This window comes from Pyxicephalus adspersus, chromosome 9 (assembly GCF_032062135.1).
Source record: "Pyxicephalus adspersus chromosome 9, UCB_Pads_2.0, whole genome shotgun sequence".
NCBI classification, from domain to species: domain Eukaryota; kingdom Metazoa; phylum Chordata; class Amphibia; order Anura; family Pyxicephalidae; genus Pyxicephalus; species Pyxicephalus adspersus.
This window is the reverse complement of record NC_092866.1, coordinates 56462103-56485535: the sequence shown is the minus strand read 5'-3', so window position 1 is coordinate 56485535 and position 23433 is coordinate 56462103. Positions and strand designations below refer to the sequence as shown.

Genomic DNA, 23433 nt, shown 5'->3' with positions numbered 1-23433 from the left:
TGGGACTCTATCCAGAAGGATATTGACCTCATCCTTGTCTAGGCATCACAGGCAGAAGATAGGGGTAAGGTAAGTATATTTACATAACATCCCTATATCGCAGGGGTGTCAAAATCTGGCCCAGGAGCCAAATCTGGCCCCCAATGTCCTTTTTTTTTGGCCCCCAAAGGAATCCTAAATATGAACTGCAGCTGGCCCCCCGCTGCATTGAAATTAGGCCGCTACTACAATTCCCAGCATCACTCGCGTCTATAGACCAGCGGGCTCTCTGTCTATGCGTGGCCCCGCATTGGACTGTTTTATAGACGCAAGTAATGCCGGGAATTGAAGTAGCGGCGAGCCACTTAAAAGATTTAGCTCCGCTTTGGCCACGTCTGGCATTTCCAGCACTCCCCCTCAGCTGTACTTTTCCTTGCTACTCCAAGGCATGGACTTGAATGGTTGGATTTTTATAGAAGAATATTAATATTATTGTTAGCCTGTGCAAAAGGGTTACCATTTAAATTTAACTCAAAATGCTACAAACAGAAAAAGAGGCATTAGATTTTTTCTTAAATTAAAACATTTTTTATGCCTCTTTCTCTATTATAAGCTTGTTCCAGATTGAATGTGAAGCAAAGCCTCTTTGTTTCCATATAAAAAGTGTTTACATCTAAAGAGAAGGAAAAATTTTCTCAATTTTTTCAATAAATTTCAAGGTTGGCCTGAGACTTTGTCTATGTTTTTAACTTTGGCCCCCTGTGTATTTGAGTTTGACACCCCTGCTATATCGGTACCTTTTACCAGTTACTAATTATTCCTTCTGCAGCATATTAGATTGATCCCCAAAGTCTTCTTAAACTATACTCTATGGTAGATCTTCAGCAACCGACACAGTGTCAGATACCCCTTCTGCATGCTGCAGTTCCATCCATCATCTCTTACATTGTTTCTGCACGCATTAATAACCAACGGATAGGAGAACTGAACTGCACCATGCAGAAGGGGGCCAGTCATTCAGAACTGGGATGACTTTAGCAATAATTAATTAATTTTAAATAATTAGGACATACCATCAGTCATCAATAACAACATCAGCCACTAGGTGATGCTCTGAGCACAGTAATAAGTCCCCTAACCCTCCAATACCCACACTTGGCTGTCTGCTCATTTTTAATATAAGCCAATTGCTTCAGCAATCTATACATCAGCCACACTTTATTAAATTGCTGAACAAGATCAGAAGAAACTCCTAAAATCCCATCACGCCGTTCGATTCTCTCTCCCTCTTTCTTCTCTTATTACTTCTTCCAACAATGTCCTAATCCCTCAGATCAGGCCATTTGGTGAATGGGACCATTTTCTCGCTTTCAAACAAATGTCTTTAGATTATTGTGAAATGAAAACACACAGAGATGTAAATGTCAGAAGAACAAAATCCTTTCCTGTTGAGCATTAGGGCGTCTTTATTCTCTGATAAAGATCTCTGTCATTTAATTACTCGTCCTGTAGTCACACAAGCTGGGAATTCTAATTGGTTGGGTGAAGTTTTTTGCTTTTCAGATCATTTTTCTCGGGTTAATATTTAGAAATGTTGGTTCGGAGTACAAGATGGCGGTAGTGTGTAGGTGACAATTTGGCGTCCTGATTGATCCAGGGGTCTTCATTATCTAGGCAGTGTGGGCCAATTTTGGAAAAGCCCCAGGAGCCAAATGGTAAGTATTTGCAATAAATAGGCTTTATGTGTAACCCATACCAACCAATGTATTCCTATATTTTTCCAAAATACCAGAAAAAAAGATCATCAAGACTAGTGGTGAATTGATAATGGATGACACAAGAAGGCAGAGCTCCATATCAGGGGGTCTTCTAAAATTTTGGATGAGTCTCATCCTGAGTCCTTCCTGAGCTAAAAAATAAGGTCCTACGCCTAACAGGCATCATCTTGCATGACCATACTGTAATTCCAAATGCCACGGCCACCATACCAGGCTCCATGCCACTGCTCTTGACCCACAATTTGGTTTTCCTGGCTCCTCCTCTTAAAATGTTTGTCCAATCAGGAGATAGGACCAGGGATGGTACACGCTTATAGGGAGCTTGCAGTTTTGTAGAGACTTGGCAATGCTGGAACATGGGGTGGGGTAAGCCACATTTGAATCACATTTTACTTTCACAGCCAAGTATATTTATTAATTGCCCGCCATCTCTAAAAAAATGTAAATGGTGCTCCCCATCTGGGAAGTGTTACTAGGTAGATATATTTGTTTTAGCCCACTGCATCCATGGCTCCGATCCTTACATATAAACACCCAACTGCCACACCATTGTGCATCTGAAATGTAAACCCAACTCCTTTGGGGGTCAGGGATCCTGCAGGCCATGGCAATTCTCTACACCAAATGGCACATCCATTTGCATTCCTTAAGTACAAACCAGGGGCAAATGAAAACTGCACTTTACTTTTTAAATGAAGTTATCCAATAGGCTCATGTAATTGCCCCAGAACTATATGACCAGCGTTAATGATAGCTCATGACAAAGATCAGCTACCAATAGGGCCCATTGCCTAAACATTATAAGGGCATTAAGGGTCCCATCCAAATATCATGAATGGCTCTTGCAGTTTGATTTTATAAAGCTAGAAATTGTTCATCTCAAATCTCAACACCAACCCATATTGTTATATGGTTTTTGAAGTCATCCTTTTGCAAAATTAGAAAGCAGAAAAGAAGGTTCACCTGTAAAGAAGAGAAGAAGACGAAGAGATATTATATTTACTTGTTCCATTCCAATGTGACCAATCTCCTCTGGAAACATGAGGCCACCATTGCTGAACCTTATATATTTAAACGCTGGTTGTTTGCTTACCCTTATATAAGGGCTTAAGGCCATCAAGCCACTGATCAAGAACTGATGAGGATTCCATCCGACCAAGCTTTGATCTTTGTAATGCTAACTGCTGGTCAGTGACTAGGGAAGTCAACATAATAGCCAGCAGATATTTAAGAAAGTCTGCCGGAAGAAAGAAGATCTGCCCATGGGGTAAAACAGGCCCAGGCTGCTTGATAATGCACCCTGATGGGGTGTCTATGTCACGCTGTACCTACAGGAAGGAGGTTTATTGGCAATGGACCTTGGAGTGGGGAATCTTGGGGGTCAATCCAAAATAGTCCTTTTATTTCTGAATATGCATGGCAAATCAGGTTTTCAGGGTTCAGCTTCATACTGCCCATGGAAAGAATGGCATTTGGTGATGAACATGTAGGTTAAAAATACCAACCTTTCTTTTGTTTGCCCGCTTCCTCCAAGTCATACCAAGTCATATAATCCTCCCCCTTCCTATTCCATCAAAACCAGACAACAATACAGCCAAGGAAAAATGTTCATGTTTTTGACACCATTGTATGTCAGAAGGGGCAAAGAACGCACCAAGGGGGCAAAGGCAACGCACCAAGGGGGGCACACCTCACAACCTCTATCACCCCCTTCATTATCAATGGTTGCAATCTGATTGTTATTCTTAGTCTTGGTGATATGCCAATTACTTAATTTCTTTTTACCATTTGTTTTCTTTTTACCTATACAGAATACACTGAATTAATATTGAGCAGAATTAATCAGAAAGCTGTTAAAAATGCAATCACAACGTCACCAACCGATATATGGCCAGCACAATCAATAAAAAGAACAGCGATTATTGTTCGGTACAAATTAAAGAAAGACCCTGATTATAATACATTTTTATTTAATTCAGTGTTTTTATTAAATTGATCTACCAAGCTATTAAAAACGTTGCATTGTATATGCCTAGCATCAGCTAAATTACACATCGGGGCCCAGATCATGATGTAATTTATGATAAAATATGCAGATCACTACTTTGTATATTCCATACCCCAATCATATGGCCATTACTAAAATTTGAGAGCAAATGATGAATTCTACTTTATTCTAGTGTATATATATATATATATATATATATATATATATATATATGCTGTATTTATCCAAATATCAATCACACCTTGTCACCTTTTTCCATTTAAATGGTTTATATATTACCATATTTTTTATTGATCTATATAAAGCTGAGATCATTTGGCTTCTGATTAATTTTGATTGAACAAATGACATATTTCAACCCTCATCCTGGTTTATGTATACCCTTCTTTCTGGCATATTTGTTCATTCATGTCACTTTGGAAAATGTAGGATTTTATGGTTTTTTAATTATTTCTGTATATAAGACCTTTTCATTTGGTAGAAGATACATTTTAAATTTAAAAAAGGCAAATTTAAAAAAGGCAAAAACAGTGGCAAATGTGGAATCTTTTTTGTGTACTCCCTCTTAATCCTATTCATTAAAATCTCAATCATGCGCTTGACACTTCCAATGGTCTATCATTTTGTACGTTTATCAATTCTTTATTGTATATCCATTATATTCATATTCATTCTTTTACCTATCTATAAATTTAATGTATTTTCTATCTGATCCTATTTTTTTATTCTTATCTTTTTTTGTGTTTTCTGTAACATCAATGGCTATGTATGATTTCAACTCTTTACCGTATGATTCTATATAATGGGGATTGCTTTTTTTTTGATCATGTAAAAGAGATATCACATTATTGGTTTACCTTGGCTATGACTGGCATTCTTCCGTAACATCAATGGCTATGTATGATTTCCATTCTTTACCATATGATTCAATATAATGAAGATTGCTTTCTTTATCATGTAAAAGAGATTATTGGTTAAACTTGGCTACGATTGGCATTCATTGCATTGTGCTTGCAAGTCTATTGTAAGGAGGAACAGCTTTATTCGCATCCAGAGCTCACAGCGAGCCCTCTACAGCTATGTGTAAAGGAAGGCTGAGGATTTAAAAGAGTAACAACAGCGAGTGATGTCAGCTCTGCCTAAAATAGAGAGGGATAGACTGCAAATCCACAGCTAGGGGACTTAAAGCTCTCAATCCCTCTGTAGCCAGCAGCAGGTCAACACACACAGCTCCTAGAAGAGGAGAAAGCAAAAGATCAAAGCTAGCCAACGAGTCCACCTCCCCCTACCACTACACCACCTCTTCCTTTTGCCCCCCCTGGCATCAGCTCACTACTTCACCAGGGGTGGCAGTGCAAGCCCTTGAGTCATTTCAGGTCTGGATGTTGGAGAGGCATTGAACCACAGACAGGTGCTCAGCTCTACCGGTTCCTCTTCCTTTTGCTTGTGTGGTTATTTTTTTGGGGTTGGAACTCTAAGGATTATTCCAAGCATCTTATGTCACCACTGTCGGACTTCCCGAAGATTTTTTAAAGTGACCCAGTCCCACGGGCTTGCTGGAGAAAACTGAAGAACCCGCGGAGCCATGACGACCAATGAAAGGTGAGTTTTCATTGACTGCGGGTCCGTATTGTCGTACCCTTCTTTTTTCTTCTCCATTCAATCAGTGTGTGTTTTTTATTCTTTTTGTCCTGATTTGCAATGGTTGACCATGGTGTAAAGGATGGGGATTCAAACGTCAGAGATGGCAGGGGGCACTCGTAGCAAATTAAGGGCTTTTGTTGTCAACAGCTGTTCACATTCATTATGTATCAAGCAAACAAAAGACCCTACGCTTGCAATGGAAGGGGGGGGGGGGGGTATGACCGGTTGCCTCCAGTTGGAGCTCCATCGACTCTTCAGGGTCTGATGATCAAGCTGACTTATTGTTGTTGATACTCTTGTTCTTAGACTGCTTGCAAGGATTCGCTCATTGTTCCCCATCGGGAGATAAAAAATCACATTCGCTTCAGTCAGCAATTCGCACTCAGCTGCCCATTTAAATAAAAACTTACATTGAAGAAGCAATCATTCAATAGTAAAGTTGTATCTTTCATTTTTTTAGAAATACACCCAATCACAATCAATTTTTATATCAACGAGCCTTTGTTTTATTTCAACATTTCCATACAACCAATGAATCAATGCAAATATTACCATGGATCGCCCAAGTCACCAAAAAATATTAACTGGAAGGATGAGTTGTAAAATAATTGCATTGTGATCTCCTCTTAAGGGGTCAGACCGTCATCTAGAACAGTTATTGTACGGGGAAAAACAATGAGCGATTGTAAATTGGGGTTTGGATTGTTTTGGTAAAGATTGTTGTGTAGCAATGATGTCATTGTATTTCTTCTTGATTGATTTATTGTGATTTTAGTTTGTGTTGGGAAAGTGCCCCTTCGTTTTCAACTGGCTGGGGGCACAGAATTTCCAGGGTGCTGAGGATGAAATATTGTTGATATTATGGTTGGGATCAGTCATTCTGTTTGTGCTCCGACCGGTCACAGCTACCAAAAATCATGTTGGGATCAGTCACTCCATGCATACTTTGACTGGTCACATGACTACCAAAATCATGTTGCGATCTGTCACTCTATGCAAGCTTTGACCGGTCACATGACTACAAAAAAATCATGTTTGGATCCATTGCTCCATGCATGCTCTGATCTGTCACATGACTACCAAAATCATGTTAGGATCAGTCGCTGCATGAATACTCTGACTGGTCACACGACTACCGAAAATCCTGTTGCGATAATACAATGCACTAAGCTGTCAGGTTTATTCTGTATGGCTGGGTAAAGGGCACCAATGATACTCCATGCCATAGCCAGCGATACCCAATTGGAATTTATGTTTTCAGTGCAATTAAATTTATTTGTCTTTGATTAGATTCTTGGCACACCGTTGATGCTCTTTGCCGTTGGCAAAACCCAAATAATCACCCACGTAGCTTTAATTCGAATGAAAATTGCCCGAAGCAAAGGCTGCACACATTTTTCAGCATGGGGAAAGTAAAAAATGACATCCAAGTATCCAAAACAAAAACCATAAATTAAAAGCGAAGCTGGAACTGGCAATCGATACAATCACGGGCAGATTTCACAGTCTCCATAGCAATGTGCGGTCTCTGAACAGCTTATGAATAAAATCAAAGATCTTATTAATAACTGAAATTTTCACCGCATCAATAATTGACGTTTAACACAATTTCATCTTCGGGGTCAGGCGTGTCTGCGGTTTCCCTAATTGTAAAATAATGTCTTCATTTGATGTTGGCAGCTGTTGGCTCATTGAGTATTCTCCGCTAGTGGCAGCTCAGCGAAGTCTCCAGAGAACGTCTCGAAGATCGTTCTTAGATTAATACTTTCTACCATCACAATCTCCGTGATTGAATTACTTTTTACCAACAGATAGAACGCGGCCCTTGGGATTTGGAGATGGCAAAGGGCCACGGCTGATGAGCCTTTCAAACACCGCTTGGCTGATGGGGGGCGGCATACACATGGGGTCCAGTTCTGTATTATTATTTGTCAGCTCATTTTCATCATGTTGGAGTCAGGGGATGAGAGGTAGCAGGGGACCCTCCATTATACAAATTAGTTGCTATTGCTGACTTGTTTCCTTTCTGTTCTTGGGTTCTTACCCAGGAAATAATCTGGAACAGTCAAGTAGTCAGTAGAAGCTGGCCTCCCATGCTCCATACCAATTTTAAGCCAATCGCAATCAAAGGATGCCATATTTTGCTCAATAGGTGTATGATAAGTGTGACCGATATCTCTCAATGTACCTAATGTGCCAAATCCATGCCACCCTGTGCCCTGATCACCAACAGCAAGAAAAGCTCCCCCTGCTGAGTTAGAATATTGGTGGTCAAGGTAGGGGGAGCAGAATAAAATAATTAGAACCTGATCAATTAATCTAACCTGATCATGGTTTGATCAATTTGACATTTGGAAATTAGGAATGTCCTATTTTCTAATATGTTTATAATAAATTTAATGTCTTATTTATTGGAGAATTTTGACTAGTGTATGGCCAACTTAGGACTGGGTTCACACTTTTTCTGCCATGGTAGCACAGTGGGGCATCAAGTGGAAAGACTATTCTACTATGTGATATGGTGTGAATGGATGACATTGTGTTGGACCATGCATACCATGCATTGCGGTAACATGCAGGGTGAACCACAGTAGCAACAGAGTTTTAAGGGGCCCGATCACACCTGCCCACAAAGGAATGCGTTGACCTGTGTGGTACCGCAATGCATGTTTATGCACATTACTGCCTTCACATGTTGTGGTGCCATTTATTCTTCATTGGACCAGTAAAGGCCCCTTTTATAAAATAGGAAAAATAGGGCCACAGTGCATATATGCACCAAGTTAAGGCCCCAGCAATGGTGTTTTTGGAGAAAAGATTGTTTAGTGCCGGATAGGCCCTCATAGTGAAGATCAAAGAGCAAGGTAGGCATATTACCAGGTGGGTTGCAATATCATGTTCATAGGTCCCATTCTTTGCTATCTCGCAGAGGTTTCCGCACCACCATTAATGTACCCCCGCTGCTGCTAAATGAACTTCCAGATGTGTTGGATACGGGGTTCCCCTGTTGGGCACTGTGGTTTCTCCCACAATTCATCATGTCCCTATAATATAAGGTTGTCTGACAGCCTTCCACCAATCAATAGAGCTTTTACTGGCTCAGGGGTTGTTAGCTTTGCTAAGTGAAGTGATTTACTATTGGCTTAGCAGGAGGCCTGGCAGACTTCTGCAGAGAGATGCCTGCTTCCACACATAAAGCAGGGGGGCTTGTCTACAGCATGCTGGCAAAGGCGTTTCGACTGTGGCGATTTTCTAATTTAGCCATATTAAGGACATTGCAAATCTTTTGCTTTGAAGCACCTTGAACATATTTTACTTTTTAAAACAGAAAATTCATTTGTGCTTGTATTGTATAGCCAACCAGTTTAAATATTCACCTAGGGTTCAGCTTTGAATATCAAATCTGATGATTCTAATATAATTTACATGCTTTGTTAATGTTAGGATGCAGCAAAGAGGGCAAGACATAGAATATGCACACCCTGTTCGGAACAAGAACACTTGCACCAATACTCTATGATCATTAGAAATGTTAGTTTTTCAATTTTTTTATGTATGCAAAGAGTCTATGTGAAATCATATTTAGAGCACTGGTGCACATAACCCTCATTGTAATATTCTATATGCAGGAATGTGAGTTCAGGACCTTATAAAAGTATATTTTTTAAGGTTATTTTGGCTGCAGTAGCAATATCTTGGTAATAATGAGGGACTATAGAGAAATAATGAATCTGATCCTTGTGTAAAGCTTTGTGAATTGAGCTGCAGCCTGGAAAACGATGCTCCATTTTTTTTTCTTTTGGTCCAATGCTGGCTATTAAGACACAGTGCAGTCTTTAGGCTTTACCTAGCAATGACTATTAAATATTTTGGATATAATTAGCTTACTCAACTGAAATGTGCAAAAGTGCAACATCCCACACAGCTAATCAGTAATCATATTTCACATGTAATATATCAACAATCTGCATTCAACAACTCACAACATTCATCACTCCTCCCACAGCTCACAAATGCTTTAAAGAAGAAGCAGCACAAAAGCCAATCAGTTCATAATGGATAAGAGACATGCTGATTGGAAGGGAGATAGACAGAGAGCTCATCACTCTGTGGCTTCACTTTCATTGTCCAATCAGAAGAGGGGGGTTTAGGATGACCTGTGCTTGGGGGAAGTAGGTTACATATTGCTAGCCAATGGAGTGGCATAAAATGTAGCAAGGAAAACTCTAAATTAAAGGTGAATATTGTAGCAAAAGCTAATTTTTTTTTTATTGGGTTGTTTATTTTTTTGCTTCAGTTTTGATTTAAATCGTTCCCTTACTGTTGTGCAGCCTTTATTTGCTGTAGATTAGCAGTTGATGGAGACCCACAAGGCCTTCAGTATGATCTATGCAGTAAATGTGTTGCCACCCAGGATGGTAGAATACCTCCCCCTCTTCTCCATACCAAAGAGATTTGGTTCAGCTGTGTTGCCAGTTTACCATGGAAAGTAAAAATCTTGCCAGGTTTGCTACACTATGTAGGAGGCAACTCTAATATGGCCCTTTCCCGTGTTCCCCCACTACCTGGTATAGGTGAACACTTAACAATGCCAATTAATTGAGCTTTCTATTTAGAAACAGCTAATTCGGTGTGTTTCATGCCACTTTAGGTAAAGTTTCCAGGCATGTTCTCAAAGCTGGATCCTTGTCATGTGTTGGCATAGCACAGATGGACAACAGTCTTTATAAATGCAATTTATAGTCTTATTGCCTACATGTGGGAGAAAAAAATGAGTGAACAAAGTACACAAAAAAATGGTAATTATTTAGTACGACAACTCCCCAGGCCATATTTCAGATATCACACTCTTACAGGTAGATCACATATATACACATAGTGTGGATATGGAACCTAGATTGGATATGGGATTTGGAGTACATCGGACACTCCAAATCCATTGGTTAGCTGGAAGCTTCTAGTGTATGGTTCCTCCATATGGCCAATTCAGCTCCACTTGTGGCAATCAATGTGCTTTTCATTCCAGGAGGTCACACCAACCTAGCTGTGTTTAGAAGATACAAAATCGTTATGAACACTCGACAAACATGGAGTAGGTCAAGTCAGTACTTATTTGTATATTGTGTATGTATATTAGGAAGGACTAAACCTGATTTTCCCGAGCTTCATTCCAGGCTCCAGATAAGGAATTGTCTGGTACAACCATACTGGATTTAGTCCCATTCATCCCAAAATCCACAGTCCATGCTCGCCATTTTCACTTCCTAAAATGGACCAAATGGGTCGCAAAAGGATCAACCGACCAACCTCTGGCTACTGTAAGACCTCAGAATTCCCTACTGAACTCTATTTCCGCACATTTCTTTAGTGCCCCTTGTAAGATGCAAAGAACAAAAGTTTATTTACTTTCTTTTTAGTTTACCGGTAGTTTGTTTTACATTCTAAATATTGTATGATTATAAAATCCACCCTCTTGCCTGAACAGTTACAAATACTCCTAAAAGATCTAACTTGGTAGGGGTACTCAAACTACAAACAGATCAACAATTCTGTTGGTTCCCATATCTAGCCTTACTTTGTCACCCACATTCCTCCTGCCTGAGGTGCTCCAATCTCCTTACCTACATAAGGATTTTCTCCAGAGTGAGAATCAAGTAAATTAGCAGCTGACTTTCCTTTCACTACAACTCTATAACTCTTGCTCTGGAGAATCTAATCTTAAAATCTAATTTCTACAAGGAGAAAACATCCATCCTAATAAACCGTAAAATTCAGAATAGGATTAAAGTTAATTCATCCAAAGAAAAACTACTTTTCTCCCTGTCACGTGGGGGCAGACGTTGCATGGAGCATGGAGTTGCATTATGTTGGAGTCCTTGGGCCCTGGAGATGCACTTTTAGAATTTGGCCCTTGCAGCAGTATTGTCACCCTTTCAATAGGTCCAACAATGAGATTCATCATTAGGCAGCTTCTCTCTCATCAACCTCAGTGTTACCAGGTTGTGCATGAGCACAATGTTGTGTATGGTCCTGTGGCAATGTTCATGGTGGAGAAAAAACATGTTTATGGTGTGTGGACCATAATAACATTGATATGCTGAAGGTATAGTACTAACCCCTACAAACAAATAAACCCCATTCAACCCCATAATTAGCATGTAAATGACTTAAGAATTGGCACAGTTGGGTGCCAATATCTACAAGAAGGCTGCTGCAATGTGCCAAGATCAATGTATGTTGAGATCCACATGCACAAAAAATCAGCACCGAGAGTTGATGCCTCTTTTTTCCTTTGAAGTGTAGAGGAGCATTACTCATGTACCATATTCAATCCAATTGAAAACAATTTCTTCATTGACCCAACCCCAGTGAACATGAAACGTATTGGCTACCACAATGCCGCCATTATGGCCATTGTCCAATAGGCCCTCATCAGTAGGAAGAACTAGTTATTGGAAGATCAGACATATAAAGATACACAGAAGCAAATGTTTTGGCCCCTTTATGTACAGAGCTCTTCTGAAAAAAATTACTTTTTTTAGTCGAGCACCTGGAGCTGAGAAGATCAATGGAGCACTGTTGAGGCCCAAATCCCCAACTTCAAAGCTCATCAAGGAACAGTTCCTCCTTCACACACAATGTGTCACTGCAGAGAGGCGACATTTCAAAGCCGCTACCTCCATATACCTTGGGAAGGTCTTGAACACACTAATTTATACATCAAAGGTGTGACTGAAGCTAGCAATATTAACAACTCGCGTATTTCACCAATCAAGGTGTCAGATATGACTGGGGAAATAATGTAAAAATGTACAAAGTAAAAGAAAATAATTACACACTGGAAGAAAATACAATATTAGTTTATCTATTTTGGAATTCTATGTGTGTTTTGCATAGGGCTGGAGTGAGTTGCACAGTGAATGTTTGGCATTTAGAGAACATACATTTTGGGTTACTTTTCACTGAAGCTAAATATTTTTGTATTTAAAATTTTGCTTAAATAATTATTTTTTCCTTTTATTTAAATATTTAATTTAAATTCATGGTGTCCTGCACATTTGCTAAAGTGTTGTTCACAAAAGGCAGTAAAATCATACCACGCATTGCCACATTGCCACAAGTGTGAATTAGCTCTTTTTTGGAGAAGTGGGTTTGGGTGTCAATATATGAAAATGGCCTCAACCAAATGTGCTTCTGGGGACAAGAGATAATGGGAATCTGTTTTAAGGCATAAAGATTGAGGGAAACAGGTGGTACCAGGTCAAGAAAGAAGAGGGAGGGTGATCAAAAATGGCTGGAGCAGGGGACCTCGGGGCAGAAAGTCCCCAAAGCAATAAGAAGAACTAATGTTACTAGAGGAAAGGAATAGGAGATGTAGGAAAATAAGAAAGCCCCATCAATGATTTTCAAGTCCAAAATAAGGTCTTTAATGCAAAAGGCCAACACATTTCCAGGGTAATTTGGTACCAGAATGCTACTTTGGTTGAAAAATGGGCTCAAATTGAATATAACCAATATATGTACCAATGGACTAGGATGACTCTTTACTAGGCTTCAGCAGCTAGCAGTTAATAAAGCCTGGCATAGCTTCCAACCAACAATCGGCACCTCACCGTCTTCAACCACAAAGAAGCCTTGATGGGTCCTTGGCCATTGGTGGCACCATGAAATAACCATCACAGCAAAGCTAGTACAGCATGTGCAATACAAGTACAAAAACATAGAAATTAAACATTTTACTGTAGTTCTATATAAATAATAATCAGCATTTTGGTGAGAAAGAGCCCCTAATATGAAGGAGTTTTTTTATCATCTCCTTGATAAAAGGGACCTCTGGATCTCTAAATATTGATCATGGGTATATAGGACATTCTAGTAAGAGTTACTAAGTTTTTAGTGTTCCGCTAATAAAAAATGTTTCTTTTGTAATCTCTGAATTGGAGAAAGTACTAGGAAAACGTGAGCTCAATTAAACCTGGCAGTGGTTCTAAACCATCCTTTGCTCTACCCAAACAAAAAAGAAAAAAAATCTTCCCTTGACTTTAATTCTTCTTTATTTCAACTTTCAAGCTCTGTGGTGTTTACTAGAGTTTTTAAAGCCAAATTTAGGAAGAATATTGGTCATTTGATTCAGTTCTTCTAGAAGTGTTCCCAATGGTACTTGTATTGGGGGCATTCAGAATGCAGAATTTTTTGACTAGGGCGTAGATTCAAACTGAGACAAATGCTAATATCTTTAGTGCTCTACATGTCTGTAGCGAGTGTACACATGCTTTTCTTCCAAGAATAGTTGTAGTATTCTTACGTGGATGAAAAGGAGGTGAGCGACCTGGCCTTTCACTATCAATGGGAATCTCGTATATCCTTAGGAATCAGCTTAGTACCACCACATGACACTAAGGCCTCTTAACAAAAGATTTAACTCATTGCTGACAATTTCTTCAATTGTTCTTCACTGATTTCAACTAAAACAATAGTGATCAAGGTCTTAAAGTGTAAAAAAGAAAATTGGAGATTTTTTCTAGAATGGTACAGGATACCATGGTACCATTCCCTATACTCCTTCAAAGTATTTTTTCTATCTTTCACTTAAAAGTTAGATAGCCCCAAAGAGACAAAACCCAAGGTCACACATCTGTAATGCCTGTGCACCATGCCCACCACACAAACCATTATAACTGCCTTTCCTTTAGGCCAGAAGAATACACAAAGCATGGTTTTGACAACTTGAGCTATAAAGGGGTTGGAAGCCACTTGGTGTTATTGTTCTTGGAAGTGGAACTATGGGTGGTATAAAACAGAGCAACAGATCAGCACAGTGGGGAGTAATAATGAGTCTGGAGGTGCAATTCCAAATCTCATTTGTTGCAAAAATTAGCAATCTAGGAAAGCAGGAGCTCGTGTTTTTATATTGGTCTCATGCAATACCCTTCATGTCGGATGGGAGCCAAAAAGAGCTCTGTTCTGTCACAATATACTGCCAGTCTAACAGGCAAAATGAGCTTACAGAATGGTGATGCACAGGGGTGACCGAAGAAGCATGCTTCTGCACCTTCTTTGTGCATTTAAAAAAATGTGATCTTTGAAAACAGAAAGTAAGAATGTATTTTCTACTACCTAAGGCAGGATATATAAATATATATATATATATATTATATGAATATATAAATATATAAATATGTGCTCCCACACTTGATGGATGGGATAAGTCATGGAAGCCGGGGAGTTTTTTCTCCGCTGGGATCCTAATGCTGGTAAGATTTATAGAGGGGCAGCACTGTCTGGCTACACAACTATGCCAGTTCCAGCATCATTTCATTGATAAATCTGGATACAATGAATGAAAATATAGATGTGTAATATATGTATTGCTACAGAAAACTATCAGAGAGTGAATATATAGGAAGAGATAGTTAAATACTGCAGACATTAATGGTTGTTGTTGGAGATTGGAGACTGTTAAAGACTGGAGACCTAGTACAGGTGTTATCAGAGACCAGAGACATATTGGACAGTGTAGACATATTACGAGTGTTGTTGGACATTGTTGGAACCTAGAGTTATATTATGGGTGTCTAGAGGTTGGAGACAAACTGGAGACAAACTTCAGGTGTTGTTAAGAAACTAAGGATATGTTACTTGAGACTGCTAGAGAGCCATTTCAGCCTTTTGTAATTTCAATGTTCCAACTATGACTGCTGGGATCTGTAAAGGGCTGCGCAGAAAGTACCAAAAGGGACCAATGCAGCCCTTGGGCCATATGTTGGTGAATGGAGCTCTGGATGAATCATATGAAATCAATACGCTGTATCACTAGTGGAATCACCTTTAAGACACATATTAGAGAAACATGGGGATCCTTAGAAAGTTTGAAATGGAGCCCAATCTTAAATATTTTATGTGCTTATTTTCAGGAATACTGAAATCATATCAGGGACTGCATCACAGGAATTCCATGGACATTTTTTTGGGGCTTCAATTTCGAAAAGCAATAAATTGCTAAAAAGATGATGATGTCCTGGTTCTGTTAGAACTTTTGAGTCCAAGGCTCATTGCCACACAATATTATAACCAATGTATTCATGGCCTTCATCAGATACGTTTACTACAGCAGCTGCCCACCCAGTCCTTGCTAAAAAAAACATTGATTCTGGTACAGGGTAATCCTTGACAATGAAGAGCAGTGGTTTGTTACTGAGATATAGTCTTTGCTTGTGACTTTGTGTTGCCTTCTTTCTCTCTCTTACCCAGGCTACACTTTTGGGGAGTACTGGCTTGCACTCTTCCAATCTCCATCAAGGCTCCTCTGCCTGGTGCCGACACTGCTGCTGGATTAGATCATGGAGGAATGCCGGACCACACTAGTCTATCAAAAGATCACACATTCCCAGCAATGTCTCTGCACCTTAATGTTCTAAATATGGGTAGCAGATACCAAGAGATGGGGGTACAAAGGTCACCATAATTGGATGAGACATATATCAGTAAACACCTGGTAGATGAAGGAAAATAAAACCGCCACACCAATGGTTTTGATATTCCAAAATACTTATGTAGTCATATCCGAGAAACCAAACTGATGTGTATAAAAGCCATAAGTCTCCCCCTTCATCAGGGATCATAGTACTATTTGGGATTGATAAAATTAATTTGAATAGATTATAAACCATGACACATATTATTTGTCCAGGTTTCGGTATCTAGTAATCAGTAAACCTTTTCTGTTGTTCTCTGGGTCCACAATGGATGGATGTTCCAATCCCTTAGCGATTTGCAACCAGGTCGGTAAATGGGTGAATGTCTCCAGTGGTCACACCAGCAGTGGTCAAATCTGACTATTATCTGTTTCCCTATCTTATCCAAACCACAGAAAAGTGTAGCATTATGATTGCACAAGACCTGCTCTATTTTCCTCAGTCTTGCACCTTTTTGTATTCTACCAGCATCCAGAGGGGTTCTCTTGTACAGACTTGATACTGCTGCCGCGTCAGGTTAGTTGGTAACATTGGACCATATGAAATGAATTGGCCATTGGGAAGAATGTCACCCTACAGACAGCCAAAAACAGAATTGGTGCCACCTAAAGTGACCTGAGAGGTCAAATTGTTCATTGCTCAAGGAACCCCTACCAACCTTCGGAGGAACCCTGGTTGGGAAACACTGATATAGAAGATCCTGGGGCTGACTTAGCCGACCAAGGCTTCACATAGAGTTAAAATATCACATGGTTGGTTTGACCCTTTAAATATTTTCATATCCTTTGTGTGTCCATTACTATTATTACATACTTTAGTTACAGGAGTCTCTCTCTGTAAAGTGCAAAAACAGAGCTAAAAAGAACCCTTTAATCCCAACAGGGGGCACTATGCGCCAACCTATAGCGGACAGATGGTGACTGATCTCAGTTTGTTCAGAATCTCTCTTCTGGGTTCCCAGCTGTTAATTAAGAAACACAGGCTGTTCTCTGAGACAGTGGGGGGAAATTCACCAAGGCTCACGTGCATAAATCCCTGCAAAATGTGCGCCGCTTGCAAATTTCTGTTTGTAGGGAAAGATGTAAAGTTGAACAATTCTTCATATATATTTTTTATCTATTAGTCATACACTGTATGGTTCTCGGTTTGCACATGCAGTTTATTTTTGGATACCTTGCAAGTCCTCTAATGTAGATTTAAGTAACTTTGTAAGGGTTTTTTGATATATCTGTGTTTTTGTCACTGTAGTTTCCATCAGCCTAAATGTGAACTCTTTATGGTCCCGTCAAGCATTTTTTTTTAAAGAAATTGAAGAGCATTTTGGAAAAAAGATTACTTGTTCTTGATTCCTATACTCCTTTTTTTCCTGTGCAAGGCAAACACATCACTCAAAATTGTTCGATTGAAATAACATTTGATAGTTCAAAAATGTCAGTAAAAACTACCCATAGCTGCCCCCCTGGGTGGGTGCCCTGGAGTGGTGGGAGGGGTGGAAAAGTGATTGGCACCCCGCTGTTCTCTCCTCCTTAAGAGTGAACAGCAGTCATTTCCAATTGGTCATTCGAACGACTTCGGGGGACCGCTGTACACATGTTAGATTTCTACTGGAGACAAACACGACCTGTATTCAGTCAGGAATTACTGCTGTTCACTCCTATAAATAATGAGGTGCCGCTCGCTTGTTCTACCTACTCCCCTATTCATCCAATAGAACAGGGTTGTGTGTACAGCACTCATTCATTCTTCTGTCAATTATCATTTTCAACAACAATCCTCAGATGTCCATTGGATACCTTTATGGGGGCCATAGAGACATGACAATGGGGTGATTTGCTAAATGAGTTAAAGGTGTTTACATAGCACAGCAAATTATCCCTTTACCAGGTATAAGGCTGTGTACACACGCTCAATTATTTTAGTTGGAAGCAATTTTCCCTGATTGTTTCCTGCGACGAAAGAGTGACAGATCAACAATCAACGATCAACGACAGCCGTTCTGTTCTATGGAGTGGGAAAGGGGGAGAACAAGGGAGCTGACCCTGCTGAGCTGTTCTCCCTTCACTACTATTGTGGCCAATCATCGTCTGCCGTTCATGGCTTTGTCTAGACCGATCCATGAATGACATTGGGCAACGTACACATGTCAAATTCTGATCCCAGGCGTTCTTATTGGGCGGGAATCATCTGACGTGTGTACATAGCCTAAATGGTCAGCTTAGTGAATTATATGAAGCTCCGCCGACTTCAACCATCCAATCATCCAAGGAAAATCCTGATTTCCTTGCATGTGATTAGGTATTCATTACAAAGTCACCACATTTACTAAGCAATGCAACTCATCCCATGGGATAATTCATCTTGGTAAGTGAACAGACAAAATTCCATTATTCAATCAACCACATTTTTAGGGGTTCCCAGTGGGAAATTTGCACTTTTTTCTTGGTGGTAATGTTTTCAGCAGTATAGGAAGTGAGAAAAAAATCTTCTATTAGGGCCACTAACAATGAGACAACCCTAACTTCCTCTATCCTTCTAAAGTTTCTGCTCTAGACATGACTGCCATTGGGTGAGGGGGAGACGAGGGGTACTTCTGTCCTAGGCACCAATTTAATGCTTGACTTTTGCAATTCTGCAACTTTTACCCATGGGGAGGGGACCCAGGATGTTTAGGGCCTCGGAAATTGCTGCTGGAGGGCCCTGGCTGGAAATTCAATTTCAGATAACTTTCTATTGTTGGAAAATGATCATTTATTGTGAAAGTTTCTATGCGATGCCAAAGTATCTTGCAAAACTGATAAATCCCTTCCAATTGTTACTTCCCTTCAGAGACACTCATTTCCAGCTAATCCGATTTGAAGCAAGAAGCATAATTAGGAAGTAATTTCCATTTTCTGTATAAAACGATATAAATCCACTAAACTGGCAAAGCTTTTCACTATTCATGATTTAGCTAATGATCCAAAAAAAGGAAAATGATCAGGACAAGCCTATTGTTCTGCTATCATTCATTCTCATCCTTTGCAGGTTGTAGAGTTTGCAAAGGAGGAAAGCAAAACAGATTCTGCACAAGAAGGAATGGTGACTGTCCATAGGTAATCATTAAAGAGACCCTGTCACCACCGTTTTATATGAGTATTTAATGCATGTGAGGTGTGTATGGCAAATTGAGTGGCTATGACTAATAATATTTTAAAAATTTGTGCTGCTGATCTGCTGCAAACAGTCCCAACATTTCTCCTTTCTTTGAAATTTTTTATTCCAGTACATACCTGTGCACCCCCATTCAGACACTGATATCACTCCTGGTAGCATTATAGGAAAGTCTTGCGGGATTTCCAAATATTGATTGTTGAATATGAATATTTATTCATAATCAAATGCAGCTTGAATAAATAATTAAATGTCTTTTTATCAGCCTCCTATAATTCTCAGCCATCATGGCTATATTGGGTTATTTAGTACTCAGTCATTGTACAATCACAGACAAGGGTGGTTCCAAGACTAGGTTGCATTGCTTAAAATAGTATTATAAATATTTGCCCATTAAAAGATATCTTTTGCAGAACTTAAAAATAAATGCATGGACACATTTTTTCTTATTCTGTCTGCCAAGTCCCATGAATATCTATAGATCCGGGCAGTTTCTATTAATGGGGTAGCAACAATTCTGCACTGGTCCATAATTCAGAGCAGTGGTTCTACTCTCACGTAGGTTGTGCCTCTTACATTTCCGTGGGATGAAAACATTTTCAGAGGGGTGGCTATCAATATTGTTAAGTCTGATTTGCCTGTGGCTTGTCAATCAACAACTGACCACACCTTGTCCTGCTTTCTGGATTGACAGCGATGCTGAACCCTCCCACTGTAAGCTACAGCGTCTGGGGGGGAGAACACGTGAGACATAATTGTAAGAGGTTTTGGCATAATCTTGGGAAGTAAAGGATGTTTTTTGGGTGTTTTATGAGATTTGTATATCACATACTAGGTGGATTATTTAGATTGCCATACAGGGAAATTTGGTTGTACTTGCTATGTAGACTCTTTGGACCAAATTAAGAGCGCGTGTTGATCAGTTTTGGGTTGTGTCCATGACATCCATTAGACATCAGTTTGAGATCATTCAAAATGCTTCAATAAGTGTATTTGACCTTTAGTTGAACGGCTTCCAACAAATTGTGTATTTAGCTGGAAATATTTATATTGATATTTTGTATATTGTAACAAGTACAGAAGATGGGAACCTATCATAAAATGTAACACTTGCCACATCGATTCCTGGAAATTCCAACCCGACACCTATCACATTAGATGTAGGTATGTTATAATAGATTATCACCCAGTGTGGTGCATTTACAATATATTTACCACTGATAGCACAGCCTGGGGAATGTGTGAAGGGTGACAATTGGAGGGCAGATGGCTTTTAGTGCTTACAATAAAAGATTTCTCCTTACTAGGTAAAGGAGATGGAGGCTTCCAGCTTTAAAATAGCATGTAAAGGGAATGTATTATTTCTGATACATTTGTTTTATTAAAAACATTTTCAGATATATAACTGTTATTATCTAGAAGGTAAATATTGACAGAAAAAGGAGTAATATCAAGTATTCCCATATGAATTCATTAGAATAAGAATAAGCAAAAGCAATATGTAGCTTGACAGATTATTCAAGATCAATTATTCAGTAAATAAGGACTTTTTATACTGGAATTTTCATATGGCTATAGGGTATGGAAATTAAATGATGGAGGTATGGGAAGTAATTCCTAAATTATTGTAAAACAATGTTAAAACAGGATTCTTTACATTATTGATTCTGATTTCAAAGTAGAGAAATGGGCGTGATGTATCAGAAGACACGAGCAGAACATTGTCAGTAACTGGACATTAGTGCCAGACATCTTGAAGTCATACTGGTACCTAATAGGACTGACGGTAATGACTTGGACAGTCCTATGAAGGAGATATGGGGACATATTGAAAATCCCCTGAGGTCTGCAATTATTAAAATATTAGGAAACCCTTAAATTATAGAAGAACTGTCCAACAGTAGACATTGAAGGTCTAGAGTCTTAAAAACCGAGTCATCTTTTCTTTGTAAACCATACCTTGCTACATTTAGTACCCAAAAATGTGCAAGAGGCTTTACCCAACCTTGAGGTCTTTATCCAGTGGCAAACTTCTCGCCCATTAAACGGACTTATCCAAGGTCAACTTTTAAGGAGAGATGTTCAACTACAGCTACACTTGCGTACATTCTACTGCCTTTCTCTACCTTTTTACTCCTAAGGAACCCTTAAAATCATTTTTAGGTTTTGAGGGACTCCTCCAAAAATTAAAGGAGGTTAATAGAAAAAATACACCCTACATTAGTGGTCAGTTGAACATGAGCTTGCCACAAAACTTTGAGGTCAATATCACATAGAATGTCAATCAGCCAAAGCCCAAGGAACCCTTAGCTACATCTGGAACAGTGTTTCTTAAGCAGGGTTCCTCCAGAGGTTGCTAGGGGTTCCTTGAGCAATAAGCAATTTGTGCCTATAGATACCATTGATTTGTTTGGCTATCTGTAAGGCTGACGTTCTTCCCAATGGCCAGCAATGTAAGAAGAATTTTTCTTATCGACCACCAAGCTAATATACGGTGAGCTGTGGATATAGGAATAATAGCAGGGGGTCCCTAAGACCTGAAAGTTATTTCAAGGGTTCCCCCATTTAAGAAAGTAAAGAAATACTGTTATGGAGGAACCCTATGGTTCCATAAAACCCTGGCTGGGAATGACTGGGCTTTTCAGAGAATAGGTCTAATAGATTCTGTGATGTTTTAACGATCCAATTTCTAAGCTCAAATTAGGCCTAAATCAGATATGAAAAATTTCAAATCTATTTAATTAAAAGAAAAATTAATACAATTAAACTGTTTTGTCTTGGGCATAATATATATATAAAAGAAATGATATAAATGTTATGTAATTGTAGGATTATTATGTGAACAATGTAGGTTTCTTCTGGCCTATAAAAGACCCTAGTTGTGTAAGCAAAGATTTAAAAAAGGTTTTGTCTTACTGATCTATAATCCTCCTACATCCCCTGCCTCCCACTAACTGCAAGCAGAGCTTAGTATGTTCTATAACAGTGCTATATATCTCTATTAGACAGCCCAACACACGGCACACATACATGAAACCATTGGGTCTAAGTGGCAGCCATGATGAATGACTTATGATTTGTGCTGATACCTAGAGAATTTCTTATTGGGGGGTAGGGATTGTTATTTTAAGATAAATGGCAATTCTTTCTGAAGGCAGGGTACACCTACAACATGCAAACTTGACAGGGAATGATGCAAGGTTTTGCTGGCGTAGCATATTTCAGCTTCAGCAGAAATGATCCATTTATGCCAAAAATACCAAACATATTTTTAGAGGACAATGTAATTATGTCTGATATTTAAATCCATAGCACGACATAGATACCTCCTAGAATGTAAGCTCTTAGGGGCAGTGTCCTCTCCTCCTGTGTAACTGTCTGTATCTCTCCATCATCACCCTATTTAATGTAAAGCGCTGCATTATGTTGGCAATATATAAATCCTGTTTATAAATAATCATAATAATAATAACATTTTTACAGGTATTTATTCATTGTTTCTACAAGGAAATACAGTATGGTATTCCTAAACTGGAAGGTATTTGAATGTTGTTGCTTAACAATATCTGTGCTGTATACTGGTGGTTCTAGATAGCCATTTGGACAAAGAGCATAGCAAAATTACATGCATGACACTACCCACAATCCTAAAACTAGGTATGCACACCCCTTTGTTTCTAGATTTTTATGTAGGGGTTGAAATAATAATAAATTCTCTTTTAAGGCAGCTGCACTGTGCCATGATCTTGATTTATTGAAAACTTTTTGGCTTTATTAAGGTCCGCCACACACTGAGAAATTCACTTATTTTTAGTGCATCCAGCACTGGATGTAATTTATTGTTTGTCTATGACCACACATGACATTTTAATCTCTTGCTATTGGGATAGTTACTACCCATTGACAAAAGAGGGGATCAGCTGACATTATGGTCACACTTTTATACATGATATAGATAAGATTTATAACTTAATTTGCAATCTTATGAACTGGTGATCACATTTAAGGCACTTTTACTAATACAAACATATTTATAAATTAGAGTTGGACCTTATGAAGTGGCAATCAGATATAAGGGTCTATGGAAATCATCACTTAGTGATCACTTTTGCTGAGATTAATGCTTCATAAATGTAGTGATATAGTGATTTATAACAAAAATGACATATTGAAAAAAGAACACAAGAACAGCTCTTTAAAGAAACAGCAGTGTTTGTTTTTTTTTAAAAGTCCGTTTTATTGAATATATTAAAGCTATACAGAGCTCAAGTACAACTACGACTATTAATTGGTCATACCTTTACTTTGAGATAAGATTGTATGTATTTAATTTGCACGTCTATTATTTGTAGTTTAATATAACTTTAATATATTCAATGTAACTGACTTTTTTTAAAAA

The 23433-nt window shown here is 38.9% G+C and overlaps 1 protein-coding gene across 2 annotated transcripts in view; it reads left to right on the top strand.

The window, feature by feature from the left end:
• Window positions 1-4887: 4887 nt before the first annotated feature.
• The window catches only part of SLC1A2 (solute carrier family 1 member 2), an 82346-nt gene continuing 63800 nt past the window's right edge, over window positions 4888-23433 (top strand). Inside the window, exon 1 of one of the 2 annotated variants that reach the window (XM_072422117.1) lies at window positions 4888-5367. In XM_072422117.1, the coding sequence (XP_072278218.1) occupies window positions 5351-5367 (17 nt within the window). In that variant the 5' untranslated portion in view covers window positions 4888-5350. The remainder of the gene's footprint in view (window positions 5368-23433) is intronic. The other variant, XM_072422116.1, reaches the window with a different exon arrangement.